We start from the raw sequence: 23,999 nt of genomic DNA, 5'->3' as shown, positions 1-23,999 counted from the left end.
AAAGAGAAGGGCAGGGTGCTCCTATGTAGTTTTCCGATGAAATCCGGGCATGGGCTGGGGAGATGATACCCCGATGGGCAAAGTGCTTACTGTGCACCATGAGGACCTGAGCATGGACCCTACCACCAGCATGAGAGGTCTGTAACCTCACCACAAATAGCTGGAGACAGGTAGAGGAGCCCCCAAGCTTGCTGGCTAGTAGGTCTAGATGAATCAGTGAGCTTGAGATTCGATGAAAGACCAAAGGAGAGCAGCAGAGGAAGACACATAATGCTGATATTACAACTCCACCTTCACACACACATGTTCACACATGCACATATACTCCACGCACCCCAGCACACACATGTGGGCACAAACGAAAAGAAACAGGCAATGTTTTTGTTATCTTTTTATGTATCTGATTTCTTTTTAAGTCCAACAATTAAACTGATTTTTATTCCTAATTTTAAAAGGTGAAGGAAAGGCAATCTTAGCTGATCTAAAGGGTTATGTGAAGATCAATTTATAAAGAACTCTTTAGAAATTCCTCTCTCTCTTTGTTGCCTGACCTGGGTCTCGCTCTGTAGGCCAGGCTGGCCTCGAACTCACAGAGATCTGCCTGGCTCTGCCTCCTGAGTGCTGGGATTAAAGGCGTTTGGCGGCGCTGCCGCCGCCGCCGCCGCCGCCGCCGCCACCACCCGGCTTTCCTCTTTTGAAATGGATTAGCACTTGAAGGACATAGTAATATAGATAGATAGATAGATAGATAGATAGATAGATAGATAGATAGATAGATACATAGATACATAGATACATAGATAGATACATAGATAGATACATAGATAGATACATAGAAACATAGATACATATATGTAGATATAGATATAGATATGTTCTACTCCTTCCTAATGCCTAAAGGAGCCTGACTTCTATGTTTTATATTGCTATAATGAATATAAACATTGCAGTAGTAAAAATGTCCGTTAACAGTGGTTGTTCCTCTTCCACAGATGGCTTAGCTGCGCTGTCGTTTTCCATTAGCTCCCTGACCTTGATTGGAATGTTGGCAGCCATCACGTACACAGTAAGTGCAATGGGACTGTCTGAACTCCTTACAGCACCACCTGTGCAGCCCTTTTGTACTTCAGTCATCTCTTCCCATCCTGTCCTCTTCAACTTCTCGGTGCTCTCGATTTCCATACTTGAGAGGATGATCAGTTTTCAGTGGTCACAGTCATCTGTTTGCAAAATTAATCCTGAGAAAGGAATCTTATAACCTGTAATTGCAACTAGTTCTATGCTGCACAGCAGTGGAGTTAGAGTTGGTACGTGCTGGATCCCTGAACCACAGGCCCGTATGTTACTAGCTCACAGACTGGTTTTGTCTGGGTGTCTACTTTCACAATCAGACGCTGACACTCCTCTAATCTATATAGCCTGGTGCTGGATTTTCTAACTTTCTGATTTTGTTCAAGTTTTTCCGGAAATAGCAAGGCATGGTAAATGACTGCTACATATACAGACTGCTCTTTGGTTTGGTCAAATTAAAAAGAAAAGGGCCATAGTCAATGCTCTTTCTTACCCCTTCCCCACTGAGCTGTATAAGCAACATTTAACTTACCGGTAAGCTTTTGAGATTAATGCAGTTATGCATAGAGCGTTCTTCATTCTTGTAAAGATGGGAAATACTGTTCTTTTGGAAACATTTTTGGATGTTTTTCTTTAGGCATAGAAGAAATGGGCTGTTGCTCTAGTAGCAGAATTAAGTTATGCTACATGATCATTCATGTTTTACATAATTAAAAGACCTTGGGCTGGCAAGATTGCTTAGGGTAAAGGTATCCGCCACCAAGACTAACATTCTGAGTTTGATTTCTGGAACATGTATGATGGAGAGAACCAACTCTCACTAATTATCCACTAACATGTCCAAATACACAAACACAAATAAATAAATGTATTAAGATATTTTAAAAAGTAGCCTAACAAACATACATTTTAATATCTTGAGGTGCTTATGTAAGTACTTAGTTTTATTACTTCTTTTCAATTTTCTATGTTTTAATGTATTATATAGATAAGGAATTTGCCATCTGCTAGTAGTAGGTAGTTATCTGTTTGCTTCACAGAGTATGTTTACAGCATGGTAGTTATTGTCTTTTATAAAGGAGTCGCATATTGTAAATCGATCAGCAGTTAGACCTGGGGCTCTAGTCACTGTTGTGGCTGGTCTGTCATACTGATTATGAGTTTGTGTCTTAAGTTTCTTGAGTCTGTGTCATCTAGATTAGATGGGAATAGAAAAGGTTTCACAGGTGTTTGTGAAGTTCAAGAGGTATTGTTGATAGAAGTGCTTTGGTAATGACAAGGAAAGGAGATAAGCAGTGGGTGAAAGATGAGTCATGTATAAAAGCATGGATGAAAGAGAAAACATGTAATGCCATTGCCCAGAACTATGAAACACCTTGCTCAGAGTCTGTTACAGTTTTGTGGATTCTGAAGAGATGCAAGATGTCTGAGTCCGAGACAAAAGACTTTGGTAATCCATCAGCAGCAGTCCGTGACTTGATGTTGTCTTGTTCAGGTTTCCTGGGTTTCGGTTTCCGCCAGCAAGTGCGAGTAGAATTAAAGGAAGCGTGAGGTGAGGTGCATTGCGGAAAAGGAGTTCTGGTTCAGGGAAGCTGAACCATTTATGTGGACAGTAAACATGGCTGCCCCTTGCTCCAAAGGAACACGCTGCCTGTATCTGCCAAGGCTGTTTGCTCCACAGATGTCCTTAAAATGAGACTCCTGGGGCGTGCGTGGGAGGGAGGGGTCAGGTGGTACCTGACTTCCATTTTGTGAGAGAGGAGGAAAATGAGTGAAGTCACTAAGGCCATTTGAAAGACAGCCAGCCGCCTGCAGCAACAGTGTTACGATGTAGAGAAATATGTTTTTAGTTAATTAACTAACTTTATTTTGTGCATGGGTGTTTTGCCTGCATGTATGTGCACCACTTGTTTGCCGGTGCCTGCAGATGCCAGAAGAAGGAACCAGATCTGGAACTGGAGTTGTACATAATTATGAGCTGCCATGTAGGTGCTGGGATTTGGACCTGGGTCCTCTGCAAGAGCAGCCAGTGCTCTTTACTACTGAGCTATCTCTACAGCCCAGAGAGAAATATGTTTAATGTTTTGTGTTGTTCAAATTGAAACTTTGAAATTTTTCATTTAATCATTTAAACAGAATGATCATGTTGAATTGAGATATTCTCAAAACACTTTTTCTCAAATACGGAAAAGTGACCTTAAAGGTAGTGATAAAATAAATGGAGGAACTTATCCTAGGATTGGAACCAAAGGCACAGAGGTGTCCCTGAATAGGAAGGAAGGACTGCTGAGTCCCAAGGCCAAGGAAGAGGATTCTGGGAGTAGCATGGGGTTCAGACTACCTCGGAGTTACAGCTTTTCTGTAAGCTGAACGTACAGTAAAATGGAGGTTCTTACTGTGGATCTCACGTTCAAGAATCTTCTAACCTATTTTATCATCTCAGTTTCTTCATGATTGAGGTGGAGTAATATTTCAGAAATTCGATGTGATGGTTTAACTAAACAACACAGTAAGTCTTAGAATATGCTGACCACCTGGGAAATGTTGTTAACTTTGCTAAATATTTAGTTTTATATAAACCAAACTGCAATTTCTACTTCTTTCTTCCCTGTGTGACAGTAAAAACATGCACAAAGCAATTATATCATGAAGAGTGAGGAAATGAATTATTCAAAGATGTGCAAGTCAGAGATGTATTCATAATTGATGGTTAGCTGGAATTGGGAGGATGTGGAAAGGGAATAAATATCATTTAAATAGCACAGAAACTATGCTTGAAGCACAGTGAGAGAATATTTCACACCTAACCCAGGGCTTGGCTCATTTTATTTCGGATATTGACAGTGGAAGGAGGGAGAGCGTGTGTAGCTGGGTTAGTTTGTATGGGTGTTACTTGACAGCTGCTGGCTGATCACGTGCTGCCCTGGTAGACATGGACCAGTAATCTTAACTATATTAACATCTAATCAGAAAGCAACACCAATTCCTTTTAAAATTAATTTTAAAAAAAACCAACTATTTGTAGATGGGTGTCTCTAGTGTAAATATGTAATTAATGTACTAGTTATTGTATTTTTACAGTTGAGCTACAGAGTTCTCCCACCTCGTTATGGAAAGACCTGATTGGTCTTTTGTGACGTATAGTGTGAAAGAAGGCATGGTAGATATTCATAAAGGTGGAAGGGATTTAATTTTAACTCAAGTATCAAAGTGGGAAATTAAGATGTAGAGTACTTTGACCCTGAATATAAAGTCAACTAAATGGAAAATTATGTCTGTTCAGAATTTATAGCTAATTGTTAATATTGAATTTACAGTCATTTTATACCAACCAAGTGTGGATTTCATATAAATATGAATTTCATATATATTATATATTTAATATAGTTTAGAGACTTGATTATTTAAATTTTACTTAGCTTCTGACATTGGACTGTATCTTGAGGATTAACTATGTAATCACTTAGTTTTAGGAGAATGACGTACTATTTTTAATCTACTTATTTTAAGCTTAAGTTGAAAAGAGATCTGATGCCACTCAGATTTAACAAATGAAACCTCTGGGGATAAATATCTATGTAGATATTGTAAATTTTCTTGGTGCCACCAAGTGGGGAAATGTTGAATGAAGATATTTCCATACAAATTATGGCCAGTGGTGTGTGTAGACAAGATTGCTAACTGCATACTCATCAGCGAGATTGAAGAATGTCCTCTAAGGTGCTCATAACTAATAAGCATATATTATCCTACTCTATGTATATTTACTAGAGATTGGTTATTAGTGGCATGTGTAGTAGCAAGTGTAATACAATAGTTCCCTAATGCTGTTGAGAACTAATAACATGTCTGTTTTGGAGTAGTCAACTCTCAGGTTTGGGATCTGCGCTGAAGCTGCTAAGGTGCCATTCTGTGAATTCGTATTATTTTGTTGCTTTTTTGTCTCACCATTCGAAAGGAGAAAAATATATACCTCTCTGTGCCTCAGTAGGAGAATGCAGAACAGCTTCTAACTGAGGCTCTCCCCTTCTAAGAACACAGAACACCTCACCGTTGCTCTGCCGAAAGCTGTGCCGTTGTGTTTGTTCTAGTGAGTGAATGTTCGTTTGCTCTGTGCTGCTTTCTTCTCCTCCGGTCTGTGTGGCCTCCTTCTGTGTCATCCCTGAGACTATCATAGACATGCAGGTGGCAGCTAAACTCAGTAGTGTATATCAGCGATGCAGGTAACTCAGGGAAGGTGACCACCCCTAACGAGGACTGGGTTTGCGATGTCCTAGGGAGTGCTGTGTCACGACTTGTGTCCCAGCAGCAGGTATAAGACCGTCAGTGTCAGGACAGAGTCAGACTTGACTGACGGCAAATGTGAGACCCGCGTGTGTCCTTCCTTATGAGGAAGGCCTGAGGAACAACACTGTGACATTAAATTATGGGTTTACAGTGCATGAAGAGTGTTTGTTTATTCTATGCGTGTGTGTTGTTGTTGAACCTTAGCAAAAATCCAGGAGTTTTGAGTTGGAAACATTCTAAATAAGGAGTAACATATAAACGTTTCCATTCTAAGCTGAGCAGTGAAATAAGATGGGAGAAATGTTTAAACTTTATATATAATGTTTTTGAACACTTTAGTTGTTGATTTATTCTTGGAAGCAAAACAAAACAACAAAAATTGGAGGCAATTAGGGCTAACCTAGAGGCATTTTAAACTCAAATCTTGTTAGATTTGTCAATTTCCTAGAAATCCACTGGAGGGCAGTAGTAAGCAATAAAAATGCTTTTGTACATTTCCCCTCTGAAGTATGAAGATAAATTCAAAAGATTATTTAGAAACTTTAATAGTTTAAAATGTTTATTTCAAGTTTACTAAAATCTAAACATTCTAGTTAAATTTTTGATAATCATTGAAACTTAAACGTGCAATTCAGAAGCAGGCCAAAGCTGGGTAGCCACGCCAGCGGTTACTCTTGTATTTGCTCCCTTCAGTGAGACTTCAAAGAGAGGTGGAGTGCCCTGGGGTCCTCTTAAAACAGGTGGTCACCGCAGGAGTATTTTTATTTTCTAAAGTACTTTACCCGACACTACTGAGTCGTTCACATCAGCTCTTCTAGTAAGTACATCAGTGTGTGTAGGAAAATAACTGCGTTAAGCGGTCTCTTCTTAAAGGTTTTTAATCAAGTACGATCCTCATAGGCAAATTATTTTATCAGCTTGGTAAATGTTTTAGAATTAAGACAGGAGGGGAAAGAATTGCGAGCTCATCAGAACATGTCAAATAGTCTCTGCTCCTGTTACTTAGCTCTAGCTTAGAAATCTGATTAGCCAAGTTTGGCAGACCAATAATGTTAACTACACATTGTTATTTATTATAAGCAAGGCACATGTGCAAATCAGGCCAAGTTCCTCAGACGTGGTGTAATTAAGCTGACTTGGAATGCACTGAAATTTTCTAACGAGGCAGGGTAGTAATGTCATTCCAGGGAGGGCTCTGCATGTGTTAGCACAGTAGAATTGGAAGTGGGTCACTAGAGTGTTTTGACAGTGCTGAATGATTCGGGATAGATCAGGTTAATAAGATGATAGAAATTCAAGATTACTACAAGAACTCTAGTTCATGTTTAAAAAGTAATAAAACTCCTTCTTAATGCAATCTTAAGTGAGATTTGGAGAATATGTATCTTTATGTTAAAAATGGATGGATGAGGAGAACCACTCTGGCTTTCTTTCCCTATTTTCTGTATTGACCCTGGAAGCACTTTCCCAGAATCCTCTCCTGTGAGAAGATTTTGAATGATATCCTTGTGAGTCCTGGAGACTCTTAAAAGTTAATAATTAGAACACAGTCTGGTGTGGGTGGAGCGTGATCACTTTGAAGCGGTATAGAAGATGGGCTTGAACTAGGTCAGACCAGCAGAACAGTCAGGCAGAGATGCACAGCCTGGGCTCTGATGGCAGACCGTGAATTGGGAGCATGTTGTAAATAATGGCTAAAACAATAAACTCCTCGTGAAACAGTACTGGAGTTAACATGTTAAAGAATTCACAGCTGTTCAGCACTGGATGAGCAACTCAATTCATGCCCCTTCCTCACTACAGGGGAGAATGAGTAAGGTACTGTGGTTGTGTGCTTAGAAGAAATACGAAAAAGGCTTTAGATGACAAGTTTGCCTCTGGTTCAGAGTCTGTTGGTGCAACCACAAGGTAATGGTTGTCAATGTTTCTTAAGTACTTAATGTGTCTGCATGATGACCACATAGAAAATGAAACAAAGAAAAAAGGAAAGAAAAGGAACAGGACTGCTTTTAGGTATGGTGGAGGGAAGGTTCATTGTAGACACGTGAGAGAGCACAGCAGCAGAGGGACCTCTGGGAGAGTCCAGAGTGGACATGACCCTGAGCTGGGCTGTGAGAGGAGAGGGGGGAGGGGAAGGAAGAGGGCAGTGGGGAGCCAGGGGCAGCAGCCAGGAGGCCCAGAGGTACAAGGTGAGTGGGGAACCAAAATGGTTGGATTATATAGGGAAGAGCAGCCCAGCCTCCCGAGCTGGAGAGTTTTAGGGATTATATAGGGAAGAGCAGCCCGGCCTCCCGAGCTGGAGAGTTTTAGGGTAGGGGATCTGGGTGTGCCAGCGAGGAGGGACCTGTAACAGGCGGGGACCCCGAAGGATGCAGGGAGAACCTAGTGATCAGGTTTGCTTTGATGTCTTAAGTAGGCACCTCAGCCATTTGTCCGAGTTTGAAACCTAACATATATAGCAAATGCCGTTGAGTTTTATGTTGATGGGTGTAATAAAAAATATCATTTTGGAATGGAATATGGAACTGAGTGGTATGTTATTTTTAATGTTGGAAATTAATTGTTGAAATGTATCTGAAGATTAGTAAAAAGTTTGGTTATTTGTACATAGAATATTAAGTTGTATATAAATAATTAGTCTATTCATCAATTATCAGGGATATATTCTAAAGTTTGCTTTATGTAATTGGAATAAATTATTTTTATACTAATAAAAATTTATACTAGTAAAAATAATTTTGTCGGCTTTTGTATTAACTCATACTGTGTTAACATGATTAGTCTGAAGTTGTAACTTATCACTCTGATAAAGTCTGACTAAGTCATTTTAGAAGCATAACTGTATAGGGTAACTGGAGGAAATAAAAGAATTCTGAGCTGATGAGTATGATCGGGGCTGTATGGACATGTTGCTTTGTGACCAACGTTACTTGTTCACTCCTGCTCACTTTCAAGTTACTACTCTGAAGGACATCGTTTTTGAACCTGAAAATGGCGTATCACGTTTTGAGTAGCTTTATTAAAACATGTTCATGTTGTTCCTTTCAGGCGTATGGCATGTCAGCCTTACCTTTAAACCTGATAAAAGGCACTAGGAATGCTGCTTATGAACGCCTGGAAAACACTGAAGACATCGAGGAGGTGGAACAGCACATTCAAGCCATTCGGTCAAAAGTGAGTTCCTGGCTTGTCATCGGAAGCACAGAGTTACCTTGTCTTTGCGATCCTTCATGAGGAGTTTGCCATTGACAAGCCCAGAATTCTGTTTGAATTCTGCGCAACAAAACCTTCAAGGATTATGTCCCTTTGCTATCTTTTTATTTTCTAGGTAATATATAGGATACTGGCAATTTGAGGATTTCTGTTGGTGTTTTAACAAATTTCTGTTGGTGTTTTAACAACTAAAAAGAGCCTGCTGCTTGCTTATGATCCAGACTTCTCCAGTTCTCAGTCACCCAGATTTTATGTGTAATGTGTTTCTTTGCCTCTCAGAGGTTCAAATTTGGGGTATTTGTTGAGCAGCTTAAGGTTACTTTTAATTTTGTGTGATGTAAATGTATTTCTAAGAACACACTAACAATTTTTCTTCTGTCCTTCAAATACCACGTACATACTTTTTTTTTTTTAAACAAGAAGGGCATACTTAAGTACTCATCTTAAAGGTACAGCGCATCAGGTTAGCATGCTGGGTTAGCCAAACAACTCTTTTGTTTTCATCTGTTTATCTGGGCAGGGTTGGGGGTGATGGGCACATGCCATAGCACATGTGTAGAACAGCTGTGCGATCAGTTATCGTCTTTGACCACGTGAGTTTTGGGGACTGAAGTCAGATCGTCAGGCTTGGCAGCAAGCTTCCCTCTTCACTGAACCATCCTGCAGGTCCTGGGGCAGTTCTTGATTCAGGGATGTGAGTCTGCAGCTCTTACCTGGGAGGGTCACGACACAGAGAAATAAGCATGCTGATACCTAGCTGGCTTTCTCTTTTTTCCTTGTTTATCAAGTCTGAGGACCCCAGCCCATGGGGTGGTGCTGCCTGTATTTAAGGGTAACCTTTATTTCCTCAGTTCAACCTCTCTAGAGTAGTCCTCAAAGACATCTAAAAGTGTGTCTCATCAAGACTGTACACATTTGCCTAAGTCAATAAATTCACAGTGAAATTAAACCATCAAAAGTTCAGCCCTTATAAACATGATGCCCCAAAAGATGACTTTAACCCATAACAGTCTACCTCCATCTCATACTATGAAATGCAAGTAGTCTGTTTTTAAGAGTCCCTGACGTCTTAACAGTCCTAATGCTGCTGCAGTGTCTCAGTCCTGAGGAAGGAGGATGCAATCTGTTTACTAGGAGACCTTGTAAAATAACAGTCAAGTTAGTACCAGCATACAATGGCCTGGGGCAGACATTCCCATTGCAACAAGAAAGAACAGGAAGATAGCAAGGAAAGTGGGCAGACACCAACCCGAAGTTCCAGGCCTGGCATCTAGGGCTCACGGTGGCATCATCTCTTAGAATGAGCTTCGGTGGCTCTGCTCTTCCTACTCTGTTACCGGTAGCACATGTCACATGTGGGCTCTTTCGCTTTGCTTCTGCTCAGAGTCTACAGCTTTCCCCAGCAGATGGCTCACGTTTCTGGCAGCTCCAGTATCGTGGGGTTTCCATTCCAATTTAAGCTTTCCCTTCACACCTCCATGAACAGTCTGCTCAGGAGCTCTCTGCAGAAATACCAACCCTGCTACATATTGGCAGGCCTCCGTGACTTTCTGAACCTTGCTGTAAGCCTAATAATCTGCTCCTGCATCCCATGAGGTTGCAGGACCATCGGTGTGAGTGCAGTGCTACCTTCTGATGCCAGCTCAAGATATAGCCTGGTCCCCTGAACCACATATGCAGTGGCCTCTGTGTATCTATGACAACCTAGGAAAGCACTTCCTTGGATGGCCATTTCCCGGCAGAGTGCCCTGAAGGAACGATCTTTTCAGGCATCATCTCTCAGATGGATTGGAAGTATTACTTCTTGGGATTCTCAATGGGCAGAGAGTTGCCTTCCAGCCCCTAGCCCACCAGCCAGTGCGAGCCTGAGATTGCTCTACAGTGGTGCTCTTCACAAACACTCAATGGACGTTAGTCTGTGTCTGTCTTGGTCAACTTCGAGCTCCCCGTGCTCCCTTCCTCCCCACACTCTTCATTTTTCATGTCTTTACGCTCCATGTGCTCAGCATAAATCTGAGAAGACTGAGCAGTAGTACTGTCACAGCCTGAAGGATACGCTGTCTTCAGACTGTCTTCACGACACAGTGCAGTCCTTTACTTTGGGACTTAACCTTCCTGAAGTTTTCAGCCCCTGGGCAGATTGCAGCCAGATTCTTTGCCAAAATGGAACCTAAATGGGCTCTTGCTGGGTTCCTGTTGGAGGCACTGTTGCCCTCTGAAAACTCTTGAGCCCTGCTTTCACTGTCCAACCTTCTGGCCTTCAGAACTCCAACTGGAATGGCCCATTAAGATAAGCTATGAAAGAGGTTGGTTGGTTTCACGCGGGCCTGGCACAACCATGGAGAGATGTTTTAACTGCGGGAGGCTCCTCTGAACAGAGTCCAGGCACCATTTTCAGTTCGATCTTTCACATTGAGGCTGCAGTAGCATGTGCTGCTGAGCGTATGTTTTGTGCCATAATAGGAAGAGTGCAGATAACCTCCTGTTCTTAGTGTCTTTGCATGTTTAAAATAGAACCCCCAACAAATATGTGTCCTCCTAATAAAAGCAGGTGTGCTCTGCATCCTTTCCGGGTTTGATTTTGTGGAATGCTTTTATGAATCATTGTGCTCACATATCTTTAGCACGTAGTGGGAATACTGCAGAAGCACACATCAGGCATCTCCTTTTCAGCACAGGCCTTGGTCGGGCTGTGCAGAACCGATACATGGTTCTGTACATTGTTTGAGTTGTGCATTTGCCCGTGGAGTGTCCAGCCTTAGAAAAGCTGCTTGATTATTTTGTTAAGACTTTAATGATTTGAAAGGAAAAACCCTTGATTTTGTTCTATTATTTGTAGAGCAAAGATGGTCGGCCTTTGCCTGCGAGGGATAGACGTACCTTAAAGCAGTGTGAAGAAAGATTACGGACACTTAGGAAAAGAGACCGGCACTTAGAATTCATTGAAAACAGCTGGTGGACGAAATTTTGTGGTGCCCTGCGCCCCCTGAAGGTAAATGGAATTTTAAAAAACTTATTATCTTGTCAGTATTTTGCAAGCTTATGTAGTACCTCTTAGAGAGGTTGAGTCCTCCCTTGGCAGTATTCCACCACCGAAACTTAAGAGCATGGCCTCTGGAGTCGAAATAATCAAGTTTGAGTCACTGCTGTGTGATTTGGTGGTTTGAATAAGGCATGTAACCATCAGAGATCCACTCACTCCTTGTAATGTGTCATTAGGAAATTCAAATGAAAGTAAAGAGAAGTAGTATAATAATCCGGAGCGTATTTTGTGGGTCAGCACTGTGCTGCACGTGGGGGAGTGGGGACACATACTAGGACTCAGGAACCCCGCCTTAAGGTGACAGCTTGCCCGTTAGATGAGCGTCGAGAAGCGTGTAAGGCGCTGCTAATGAACTGGAAACCATGACTTCCTCCCTTTCGGAATCCGTCGTTTGCTAGCCTTCCATTCTTACCACTGTGGTCCCCGAGTTTAATACCTAAGGCAGTGATGGTGACTCACACTGAGAAGTCACTGACACTGTCAGCTGCAGATCCAAGCTTACCTGTTCTACATCTGGGGGCTTTCAGACGTCAGAGTTTTATACACAGTAATGTGCTAGCTGGAATTTATGGTGCACAAGGCATAGATTGACTTGAAGTTAGGTGGGAAGGTAGAAAACAGGTTGGCCCAAATTTTAAGGTAAATGTTTCAGACAGGTGTGGGTGCTATCATATGCCTCCAATCCCTATATTTGGTAAACTGGAACTGTAGGATTGTGAGTTCAGGGCCAGCCTGAGCTACTTGGTGAGACTGTCTCAAAAACACAAAGTAAAATAATGTTTCAGAGGATGCCATAAAAGATGGGTCAGTCCGGGTGGTGGTGGCACACACCTTTAATCCCAGCACTCAGGAGGCTGAGCCAGGCAGATCTCTGTGAGTTCGAGGCCAGCCTGGTCTCCACAAAATGAGTTCCAGGAAAGGCGCAAAGCTACACAGAGAAACCCTGTCTCGGAAAAAAAAAAAAAAAAAAGATGGGTCAGGCAGGTTGAATTTTGTTACTTTATTTACTACCTTAAAAGCTCCTCTTTTGACTTTTAAAAATAAGAATATATTATCCATGAAATCAGTTAATTCTTCTAGGTAGTCAGCTCTCTGTCTCTTGAGATGCTTGCTTGTGTGATGATATTTTGTTTGTGCTCTAACAAATAAAGCTTACCTGGAGATCAGAGTGCAAAGCAGCCAGCCACTAGAAAGACTTCTTACCTCTGCTGAATCCTCAGACCGAAAGGGGGGCCTGAGCTCCTGTCTCCTCCTGCCTTATATTCCTCTTTCTGTCCAGTCACATGACTTCCTGTCTCCACCTCCCTAGTGCTGGGATTAAAGGCATGAGCTTCCACTGCCCAGCTCTGTTTCTCTGTTAGAATGGATCAGTCTTGTGTAGTTCAGGGTAACCTTGAACTCCTGATCTTCCTGCTTCCTCCTCCCAATTGCTGGAATCAAAGGTGTGTGCCACCACTGCCTGGCCTTTATGGTTAACTAGTGGCTAGCTCCACACTCTGATCTCCAGGCAAGCGTTTTTGTTTTGTTTTGTTTGTTTGTTTGTTTTTTTAGAGCACAAACAAAATATCACCACATGCTTGCTTGTTTGTATGATTTTTGTGGTACTGTGGCTGAGATCCAGAGCCTCATGTATGGTAAGCAAGTGCTCTGCCACTGAACCATGTACTTAGCCCAGAATGAAAACTGTAGAGGACCCCACCCTGGTCCTTCTTTCCAAGGTGATTTATCTTATTGTCCCAAAAATCTTAACTTTAATACTAAATTCTTTGTAGCATCCAATGAACAGGTATAATAAAATGTAATCTCTGTCATCATCTGCCTTCATGTAAGCGTATGTTTTTTTCACTGAACATGTGTTTAGAAGAATTTTAAAATCAATTTTATTAAGTGTACAGATTGATTTTTTTTTTCCAAATAAAATTATGTCGATGCATAGAACACTCACATATGTTTTTAAATCTACTTTGTCTCCTGTTCCCTGTAGCTCAGCTCAGGTGTAGTGGTCTTTCACAGTTTAGTTTAAGCTTTCAAGAGCAGTGAAACACAAAAATCCTGCTTCGCCACAGCACAGTGTTATATGTTTTTTAAGATTTATTTTTATTTATGTTATCTCTTTTTGTGTGAGCATATGCCATGGGTGTACAGGCACTCCTGGAAACCAGAGGAGGCCTTTATGTCTCTGGGCAGGAGTTACGGGTGCCGTGAGCCACCCAGTGTGGGTGCTGGGAGTTGTCCTCTGAAAGTCCAGAAGCCACCCGTCTCTCCAGCCCCCAGCATGGTGTTTCTGTATCCGCCATGTTGCTTCATCTTCTGTTCTTTACTCTGCTGAGTAGTAATCTGATGTATCCATATCACAGTTGGCTTATCTTGCTTATTTCCTTTTTTGAGACTAAATCTTTGTGCAAGCATGGGCTTTCATTGATTTTTCGTGGATAAATACCTTGCAGCAGAGATTTTCTGTCTAAAGTTTAACGTCTAACTTTGTGAGAAACTGCCCAAGTTTGTTTTTCCCCCCCTCAATGGTTAGACTTTTTTTTTTTTTCATTTAATAGCGAGATCTTAGTTGTTCCATATCCCTGTTCTTCTTACGTAGTATTTTTGAGGGTTGCTCTACTAAGGAATGTTCATGATTTTTTTTTCCATTTATCAACTAGGTAATATTATTTTATGTGGTTATTTATAGATTTATAAAATGTGTATATAAATCTTTTGACCATTTTCTAAATCAAGGTTTTCTTCTTAAAAACATGTTTTAATTACTATAGTAAACTTTCTTGTAGTGACATCTCAGTACATATTACAGTGTGTAATCATGACACTGAATTTTTCTACTATGACGTTTTATAAATTTGTTAAGCATTCTATGTCAAGAATTTTATCAGATATATTCACTGCTAATATCTTTTCCCAATTTTTGGCATTTTTTTTTTTTTAGCCTTAACACTATTGTGCAAATACTTCTTGTATTTTGGTGAAATCCATTTTATTTATTTCCCATTTGTGCTGTATTCCCAGAAATCTTTGTCTCTCTCAAGGTAGTTTTCTCCTGCATTCTTTTGTAAAAATTCTATAATTTAGCCCCAAGTTCAGATTTGTGGTCAGTGTAGAGTTAATTTTGTGACTCATTTATTTTTGTATTGGTGCCCGTCTGTTCCAGAGTAGTTTGCAGAGAGGTTATCCTTCCCTCCTTGAACTTGGGCAGCTCTGTCCAGTGCTTCCGAGCTCTTCCCCACTGATCTGTGTGTCCTTGTGCTGAAGCTTCATTCATGGAACTTTATAGTCAGTTCTGAAGCCAGGCAGAAGTTCTCCCAATTTCATCTTCCTCTTTCAGAGTTATTTTGACAGTGGTACATCATTTCCATATCCATCTAGATTTTAGACTAAATTCATAATTCTGTAAAACACCTGTTGAAATGTCTATTAGGGTTATTTTGAATTTACGAGATCTAAAAGTAATTTGTGGAGAAGTGATGTTTTAGCATTAAAACATTTTCTAGCTTGTGAACTATTTATGTCTCTTTGTCAATGTTTATTATTTTCACTATACTATCTTAAAAATGACTTGAAAAATGCTTCCACTTCTTTTTTATATCCTGTTGAAAATTGTATTTTTGATTTTCAATTTTCAGTATTTATTACTCATTTGTAAAATATAAGAATTTATCTTTTATCATGCAGCCTGACTGGACTGTCAGTTCTAGTAACTTTATTGTAGATTCCTTAGAACATTTTTGTTCTTAGTTGTGTTATCTACTAAAAGACAGCTTTACCTGTTCCCTCCTAATCTAAGGACTGTGGTTTGGATAAGTGTCCCCAGGAGATAGTTATTAGAGGCTTAGTGTCCAACTCTGGCACTTCTGGGAGACTATGAAACCCTACAGAACTAGAAGGAGTCTTGCCACCAGAAGTGTGCCCTGTGGGGGAGATTAGGACTCAGCATTGTCCACTTCCTGACGGCCGTGAGGTGAGCCGCTTGCTTCATTGCATGCCTGCGATACATTGCCTTGTCATAGTCCAAAAAGCATGAGGCCAGCTGACCATGAACCAAAACTCTTACTAAAACTGTGAGCCAAAATAAACCATTCTTCCTTGGAAATTGATTATGTCAAGGATTTTGTCATGGTGATAGATGATGAACTGAAAGATTTCCAGCTGCTAGTTTTCACCCTTTTCCAGTTTTCCTATCTGAGACCTCTAACACAGTTGACTTGACATTTATTCCTATTTGTTACATAAATGTTCCTGAATAATGATCTGAATTCTTACCAATATTTTGCTCTTTAGCTAGAAATCAGGCAGGAATGTCTGAAGGAAATACCTGGGAAATAGACTGATTTTTCAGATAATTTAACATATATGCAAGGAGAGAAACACTTTACTTTTTCTTTAAATGAGATATTAAAATCATTAATTTTTACTTCATTGTTTGTCTATAGTTGGTATAATTCAGAAATAGAAAACTACCTTTTGTTTAGTGGTTTTTAAACATTAAGCATCCAGGTCAGCCTTGTTGATGAAGGTCTGGATAGGTTGGTTCACACATATGTACTGCTCATTATGTGCTGAAATTGACTTTAAAAGTTTCTGATGTTTTACTTATTAGGTTAATTATTTATTTTGGGATAGGTACTCATTATACAGTCCTGGCTGACACTGAACTCATTATGTAGACCAGTCTTTCTTTGAACTCTTAGGAATCCACCTGCCTCTGCCTCCTGAGTTATGAGATTGTATGCATAAGCCATCATGATCAAATTATGTTCTCTCTCAAAATTTGGTACTAACTAGTATTGCCCTTTTGCTCTATTCTATAATCTGTTTGTTTTAATCATAAAATATGTATTCAAAAATTCAGAGATAGTTTTCTGTCCCCCCACCCACAAACATTACTTTTTCTCCCATGAAGATGCCCATTGATCTTATGACTTCTCATATCCATCCTCTCCCCAGGATATATGAAAACCTCCACTCAAAGTGTGATGACTCTGAGCTTGGGCTTTGCAATCAGTGCTGGGTTCCACCCTTGCTGTGGACCTCCTGAGCTATGTAACTGCTTGTTCTTCATCTTTCTGAGCCTGTTTTCCTCTTTCAACTGGAACCTACATTTGTTTTTATCTGGGAGTTAAATGAAGTAATTGATGCCACACACCCTTTGTTTCTGATGCTCTTACTTCAGTTATATATGCAAGCTTTTCAGCTGTTAAAATACAACAGTGTAACTAAAGACAGTTATTCTGTTATTGAGACAAATTATAAATGTGAACACTTAATTCAAATAAGTTAGAAGCTCCTTTAGTCAGAATCTATATATAGTAGCAAAACATTTTTCTAGGCATACAATCTAATGTTCATTAATACTTAGATAAACTCTTTCTGGAAAAACAAACAAACAAACCAAAGCAAAACAAAAAAAGCACACTTAAAGCTCTAACAGAATCACTGGCCTGAGTAATCTAGGTCTGTTTAAATATAATTTGAAGTTCTTGTTATTTCTGTACATAGTTATAATATTGCCAGTGATATCACATATTTTTAGCCTTTAGTTGTGATTGCTTTCAGTACTTTAAAGTTTACCGTGTTAAGCCTGTATCGAATGACGTCAGCACATTCATCATTCTGTACGGCCATCACCACTGCTCTTCCCCATCTTATTTCCCCAACAAACACCCTGCCCAGGAAAAGTAATTCCATTTCTTCATGACCACTCTTCTCATTTTCTCTTAGAGTTTACCTATTCTAGACACATAAAGCAAAGAGAATAAGAAATGCAATCAGCTGCCTATAATGTATTAATAATACCAACAAATGTGAATACCTGAAGCACCATTAGAACAGTTTTCACATTTTTACCACAAAGCAAGATCCAACTATATTGCTGTTTAAAAGAAAGACTCTTAAAACGGCAGCTCAAGAAGACTAAACAAAAGGAGGTATTTAAAAACAGACAAACAAGCATAAACCATGGAAAACAGACAGTGATCCTGATGTTTGACAGTGAGACTCAATAAAAAATATTAAATGGAAGAAAATAATACACTTCTTTTCAGTAAGCAGGATGATGTATTGATGACCTCTTCGCTGGGACTGTGAATATCTTACCTTAAGTAACAAAAGGGACTTTACAGATGTGATTGAGATTATAGACCTCAAAAGGCAGAGATTATCTGGGACTTTGGTGGTGGTCTCAGAATAACAACTTGAAACTTAAAAGCAAAATGTTTTTGACAAGAGATAGAAAGAAATCATCCAAATAACATTGATTATCAACATGTAAGAATGACTTGCTGTGGTATCATTAGTTAGAGAAATGATATGGTAAAGAGATGGGGAGGGAATGGGAAGTGTTTCCCTCCCACGGTCTCCAGAAGGGGCCATGGCTCTGTTGAGAGCTTGTTTTTGGCCTTGTGAGATCTTAAGCTATGAGGCAGATGAGAGCCACATCCTGTCTAGATGTACCACCCACAGCTGCTAACAAGGAAAAAAGAATAAAATGGGTATTGGTTTTGCCAACAGAGTTTAGAAAAATTTACTGTAGCTGAAATAGAAAAGGAACAAATTTTTAATCTGAAAAGTTCCAGTATATAATGAAAATGTAGCAATTATGAATATTTGTTGTGGAAATCAAACAACTATGTTTTATGAATCAAAAGTCATCAGAAAATCCAAGAAATAGACTGAAACATGGTACTAGGCAATTAAGAAACATCTACCATGTCCACGTTAAGGTATCATGTAAACAGCATTGAAAAGGAATATGGAGGAGGGCTGGAGAGTTGGTTCAAGGTTAAAAGCAATGGCTGCTCTTCCAGAAGCTCCTGATTTTTTCCCCAGCACCCACAAGATGGCTCACAATCGGGACTGGAGAATCCCAGGAAATCTGACATGGCCCTCTGACCCCTGTGGGTACTGCATGAACATGGTGCACAGTCATACATGCAGGCAAAACGCCCATCCATAAAAGTATATGTAGAGAAAGGACCCGAATATAATCAGTATAAATCTTAGAACTTTACATCTGGATAATAAGGAATATGCCTTTTCTCCAAGTACATGTGGAAAACAATTTATCATGTTAATTGGATCATAAAGAAGAGTACCAGTAAATTCTATAAAGTAGATATATTATATACATTACCCTAAATACAATTATAGAAACTAGAAATTTAAACAAAATCAATCAACTAAGGCCCCTTTCACTTGAAAATTAACCTTTTAGTCAGCACCTCTTGAGTGAGTGGACAGCAAAAATAAAACCAACTACAGAATTTCTAAAACTTGATGGTGCAGGCTAAACATCCCCGATCCAGATGTTGCAGATCTACTATTTAGCACTCTGTGGTACTCAAATCGTTTCAGATTTTGTAGGATTTCCATTTTCTATTTTTCAGTTAAGGATGCTCAGTGGTAAACTTTATATAATTATGCTAAAGTCTGAAAAACGTAAAATTTAAAATACTCCCGGCCCCGTGCATTTGATAAGGAATACTCAAGTCTAGAGTAGAAATGTCTCAACAGGACTGGGCCCTTTCTGGAGACTGGGAGGAAACACTTCCCTTTCATTCTGATTGTTGAACTAATGCTGTTTCTTGAGGTTGTGGGGCTAATACTTCATGTCTTTGTCTGTACTAGAAGATAAACTTAAAATGGTGATCAGAGAAATACATAGCCCCAAACACAGTTATCAGTAAAAATGGAAGTGAAAAAGTATTTCACTCCAACACAACATTTCAAGCTACCGAAAAGCTAACGGAAGATAAAAGACCCAAGAAAATAAAGATGAGAGCAAAGGAGAAGAGACAGGTCAATTAGGAGCTCCTGTCTAGAGTATTTGTTTTCTAATAGACAATCCCTGACTGATTCCGTGAAAAGGAATGAGGACCGGAGGACTGTGCCTAGGAGAGCCAGTGATGTTCCAGACAGCAAAGAGAAATGCTCAGAGGACAGTTAAAGCAGGGTGAGAGGAGCCAGCCTTTTGGGGTCTGCCACTGCATAACTGTAGGACAACTTAGGGACAGAATAGTGGTATTAGCAGTATACACAGTAACAGTAGTTATATACAAATCTGTGAGTCTGAATTGATGGGAGTAAATAAGCCAAATAGAATAAAGCTCATTAAAGGCAAAAAAATGGCTGAGAATAAAATCTTGCCTATTCTCAACTATGACACCACAAAACTAATTAGTTATAGAAGGAGAAATGGTACTTCACAATGGAGAAACCTCATTAGTTGTGGGACAAATAGACTTGATTGTGCCTCCTGATAAGATATATTCAAAGGACTCAGTAACATTTCTCTGCCATTTCCAAAAAAAAAGACACACAGAGAGAAAGAAAGATACTCTTGAGAAATAGACCATTTAACTTGAAGGACATTCTATAAAATAATTGCCCTGGTCTCAAAATGTCAAGGTTATGGAGAAAAAAGTAATTAGGACTTGATCCAAACTGAAGGTTACTAAAATGACATGAGCAGCGTGAGATGCTGGGTTGCATTTTAGACTAGAAAAGACTGCTTTTCTCTAAATGACATGAATGCCTCATTTCAAATTTGGCTAAGGTCATATCAATATTAATTTCCGGATTTTTATGGTTGAATTGTGATTATGTTAAAAAACATTGCTGCTTTTTAGACACAGGTACTACAAAGCATTTTATCTATCACTAATCCTCAAACTGTTCCATATGTATAGACAGCAAAAATAATAAAGCAAGGTAAGCTGCAACCCTTGGAGAATCAGGTTGAAGGATATACTAGGATTCTTTGTACTGTCTTTGAGCAGGGCTGAGATGAAAATAAGAAAATGTGTGTGTCTCTTGCTGGATACTTCTTCCTCCCCAGGGTTACCTTTATCTTTACCAACCCTCTTTCTTCCAACTATACAAAAGTCTCTTTTTTAGAGTGATAGTGTACTAAATAAATTGCTTCTCGTAGATAACAAGGCAAAATAGATACCTTCAAGAGCTAAGTGATGCTGCATTGACATATCACCCTGAAAATCTTTGCAACTTTGAAATAATACACGTGGTGGAGCTGAAAGCTTTTTATCTTTCAGCATTTAAAATAATATTAGTGGGGCCACTCGGAACACGTAAAGAACATCATTCTGTACGCATAATCCTTGTTCCCGTTGATATGTCCTGTCCTCACTGGACAATGGAAACCTTGCGATTTCCTTTGATCTGTGAGGAAAGTCTTGATGACTGATAAATATAGTAAATATGGTATCAATTAGAGGACTGGGACCATTGGTCATCCAGAATGCCTACTGCTCACTGTACACAGAAAGCCAGGTGGTTGCTAGAGAGAACAGAGTTTAGTTACCGTTCTTTTCAAACTCTTCGAATGAATTGACTTGGCATTGTGTGGGTTAATAAGCACCTTTAAACACACCTAATGTTAAGAGAATGATAAAGAGCTTATGTTTGAAGAAACGGTAACATACTCATTCAGCTGTCTTGCACTACACAGTCTTATTTATAGTAGAGTTCCTGTCTCCATACATTTGATACCTGAGGTCTAGTCACTTGCTTAGGAAGAGCCAACGTGTGTGCATTAGGGCAGTCAGCACTGCCACATCTTTCTACCAACATGACGCCTGTGTGTACCGCACCTTTTCCCAAAATTGTGACCATGTGTGTGCAGTGCCTGCAGAGGCCAGAAGAGGGCATTTCATCCCCTGGGGCTGAGTTACAGGCTCTGCCCAGTTAGGGTGCTTGGAATTGAACCTGGGTCTTCTGGAAGAACACCAGTGCTCTTAAAGGCTGAGCTGTCTTTCATTCATAGTGTATGTGTGTGAACCACCTGCACAGGCACACTAGCAGACTTTATTTCATAAGGCAGACTGACAGAAAACTACCGATGATTATTAGCACTGAGGAGAGAAACTGGAGACTCAGGCAGATGTGGAACTTCTTAGCTATATGTTTTTGTTTTTAGCCAAGCTTTGTTCTTAAATTTACATATTCCCTTTTTAAATGGTATCTTCTTCCTCTGCTCCTCAACACTATACTTGGACTATATTGAGGTCTGCATTTCATTTTCTCATATTTTCCATTTCTGTTGCTTCCCTTTTTAGAAAAAAAAATGTCAGTCTCTCTCTCTCTCTCTCTCTCTCTCTCTCTCTCACACACACACACACACACACACACACACACACACACACACACACACCAAAAACAACAACTACTACTGCTACTGCTGCTGCTGCTGCTACTACTACAAGTTTAATGCTTTTTCTAACACAGATCATTATGTTCCATCTAAACGGTTTTGTTTTTTTTTTCTTTTCCTTTCTGGTTTTGTGTGCATGTCCAATGTATTTGTCTAAGCTTGAGCAAGTATTAAAAATAGTCTGCAATGCTTGAGCAAAAGTCATTTCTTAGAGTTCTGGAAGCTGGTGGATCCAGTCCCCCTGAGTTGTCTCTTCCTGGATGAACATGACGGCCTTTTTCCTTTGTCCTTCCCCAGTACAAAGGACAAATCTTTGGTCTCTCACTCTTACATGGAAACAGTTCCATCGTGAGGACTCCATCCGTATAACCCCATCTATGCTCATACCTCCTAAAGGCTTCACCTCCCAAAGTGCGGAGTTTGGAGTGAGGGCTTCAACATACACATCCATAAGGTGCACATGCATTTATAACATAACAGCAGTATGAATCTAAATAGCCCAAATCCTTAGGTCAAGTACACTGTAAAGTTCAGAGGTTTCATTTTTTACAAAATAGGCACATATACACATACCCATGCACATACCCATGAGCCCTTTACCTGTTTGAGATCCCTGTTGATTTATTTTCTTCAAGTCAGTTTTATAGTGGGTACCTTTCTATGATTCTATGTATATTTTTTTAGTTTTAATTTAAGTATATGTATGTTTTTCCTGCACCATTAGCATGTTTGGTTCATGAAGGCCATAAGAGAGCATCAGATCCCCTGGAACTGGAGATGCAGATGGTTATAAGCCACCATATGGGTGCTGGACTCAAACCCTGGTCTTCTAGAAGAACATCCGGTGCTCTTAACTGCTGAGCCATCTCTCTAGTCCCGGAACGTGTAAATTTTAAGCAGTTATTTGTTTCTTTTGGTTTGGGGTTTTGAATAAGGGTCTTGTGCGTGGCTGTCACATTCCTTACCACTGAACTGAGCTACGTCCTCGCTTCACTTGGCTTTGTCTAGTTTGTTGTTAGTCTTCAATCCATGGAACCTGAAGGGGTCAACTTGCCATGAGTCTCTTCTCTCCATTCTCAGGAGCTCCCTTTGGGGTGTGTTCCCCCTCCCCCATTTACTCACTTATTTTCAATGTGGGGAGCATGTGGTAATTTGATTCACTCTACTCAAAGTTTCTTGAGTATATAGGTTAGTAATTTTCATGTTTAGGAACGTTTTTGCCTAGTATTTCTTCAAATGTTTTCCCTCTTTTCTTTAAATCCCATGATTTTGCTTTAAATCCCATGATTGATCAGTCTACTTAATGATTTCCATGTTCCATGTCTGTAAAACTGTTCACTCTCCTCACTGTTTCTTCTTTGTGTGCCTCAGTTTCCTCACCTCAGTTGATATACTTTCTCTTTAACTCCTCTGCTGCTTGCTCATGACTGCCAGTGCATCCTCCCAATTAGCTTTTTATTTCAGTTTTTCTATTTGTCACCTTTAAAATTTAGTTCACATTTTAATAGCACTTGTATCTTTGTTGATATTATTTGCTGAAACATTTTAAGGTATTGATTTTAATGTTTTAAATTTTTAATCAAATCTAAAGTTTTTGTCTACTAATTTCAAAGTCTGGGTTTTCCAAAATGCTTAATTCTTTTATCTTCTTTGTATTTACCATATTTCTTGGCTTGGTTTTATTCATGATTCTATTTATTTATTTATTTGTTTGTTTGTTTGTTTGTCAGATTCTTGGGTGTTTGAACTATCTTTGTTGGCATTTGTTTTAGTAATTCTTATGAATTAATTCCACAAGGTCTTTATTCTTTGCTGTATATTCACTCTGGCGCCTACCCGTTCGTGTGTTGATTAATAGAGAGATTTTCTCAGATTCTTGCCGCCTGTAGTCGCAGGCTGTGCCTGAGCATCTCTGTGGGTGGTGCAGTGTGGCACAAGCAGCTACTTCTCAGCCCAGCTTCAGCTTAGACTCCCTTCCTGTGCAGTCTCAGGCTGGGGTTTGGGTCTTGGATGGTTCCTGAGCATGTGTGTAGCCTTGAGCAGACACAGTTCCTTCCAGACTGCTAGGAAAATAGGAGAACTTGAGAACTTCAGACTCCCAGTGGACGTCTCATTGCCCAGACATTTTTTTTTAAAGCTTTTTGGTTGGTATATTTTTGTCCACTGTCCACTAGCCCTCGAGGCCATGCAGTTCATAGATTTCTTGTCACTGTT

General features: G+C 39.8%; 1 protein-coding gene across 1 annotated transcript in view; it reads left to right on the top strand.

Moving 5' to 3' along the window:
- Lmbrd1 (LMBR1 domain containing 1) overlaps positions 1 to 23,999 on the top strand; it is an 88,450-nt gene that overhangs the window by 45,737 nt on the left and 18,714 nt on the right. The window contains exons 7-9 of the mRNA XM_028867987.2: positions 993 to 1,066; positions 8,407 to 8,532; positions 11,411 to 11,563. Of these exons, the coding sequence (XP_028723820.1) occupies positions 993 to 1,066; positions 8,407 to 8,532; positions 11,411 to 11,563 (353 nt within the window). The remainder of the gene's footprint in view (positions 1 to 992; positions 1,067 to 8,406; positions 8,533 to 11,410; positions 11,564 to 23,999) is intronic.

The sequence above is a fragment of the Peromyscus leucopus genome, chromosome 16_21 (assembly GCF_004664715.2).
Source record: "Peromyscus leucopus breed LL Stock chromosome 16_21, UCI_PerLeu_2.1, whole genome shotgun sequence".
NCBI classification, from domain to species: Eukaryota; Metazoa; Chordata; class Mammalia; order Rodentia; family Cricetidae; genus Peromyscus; species Peromyscus leucopus.
The sequence above is the reverse complement of the archived record's forward strand: the minus strand, read 5'-3'. Positions and strand labels throughout refer to the sequence as shown.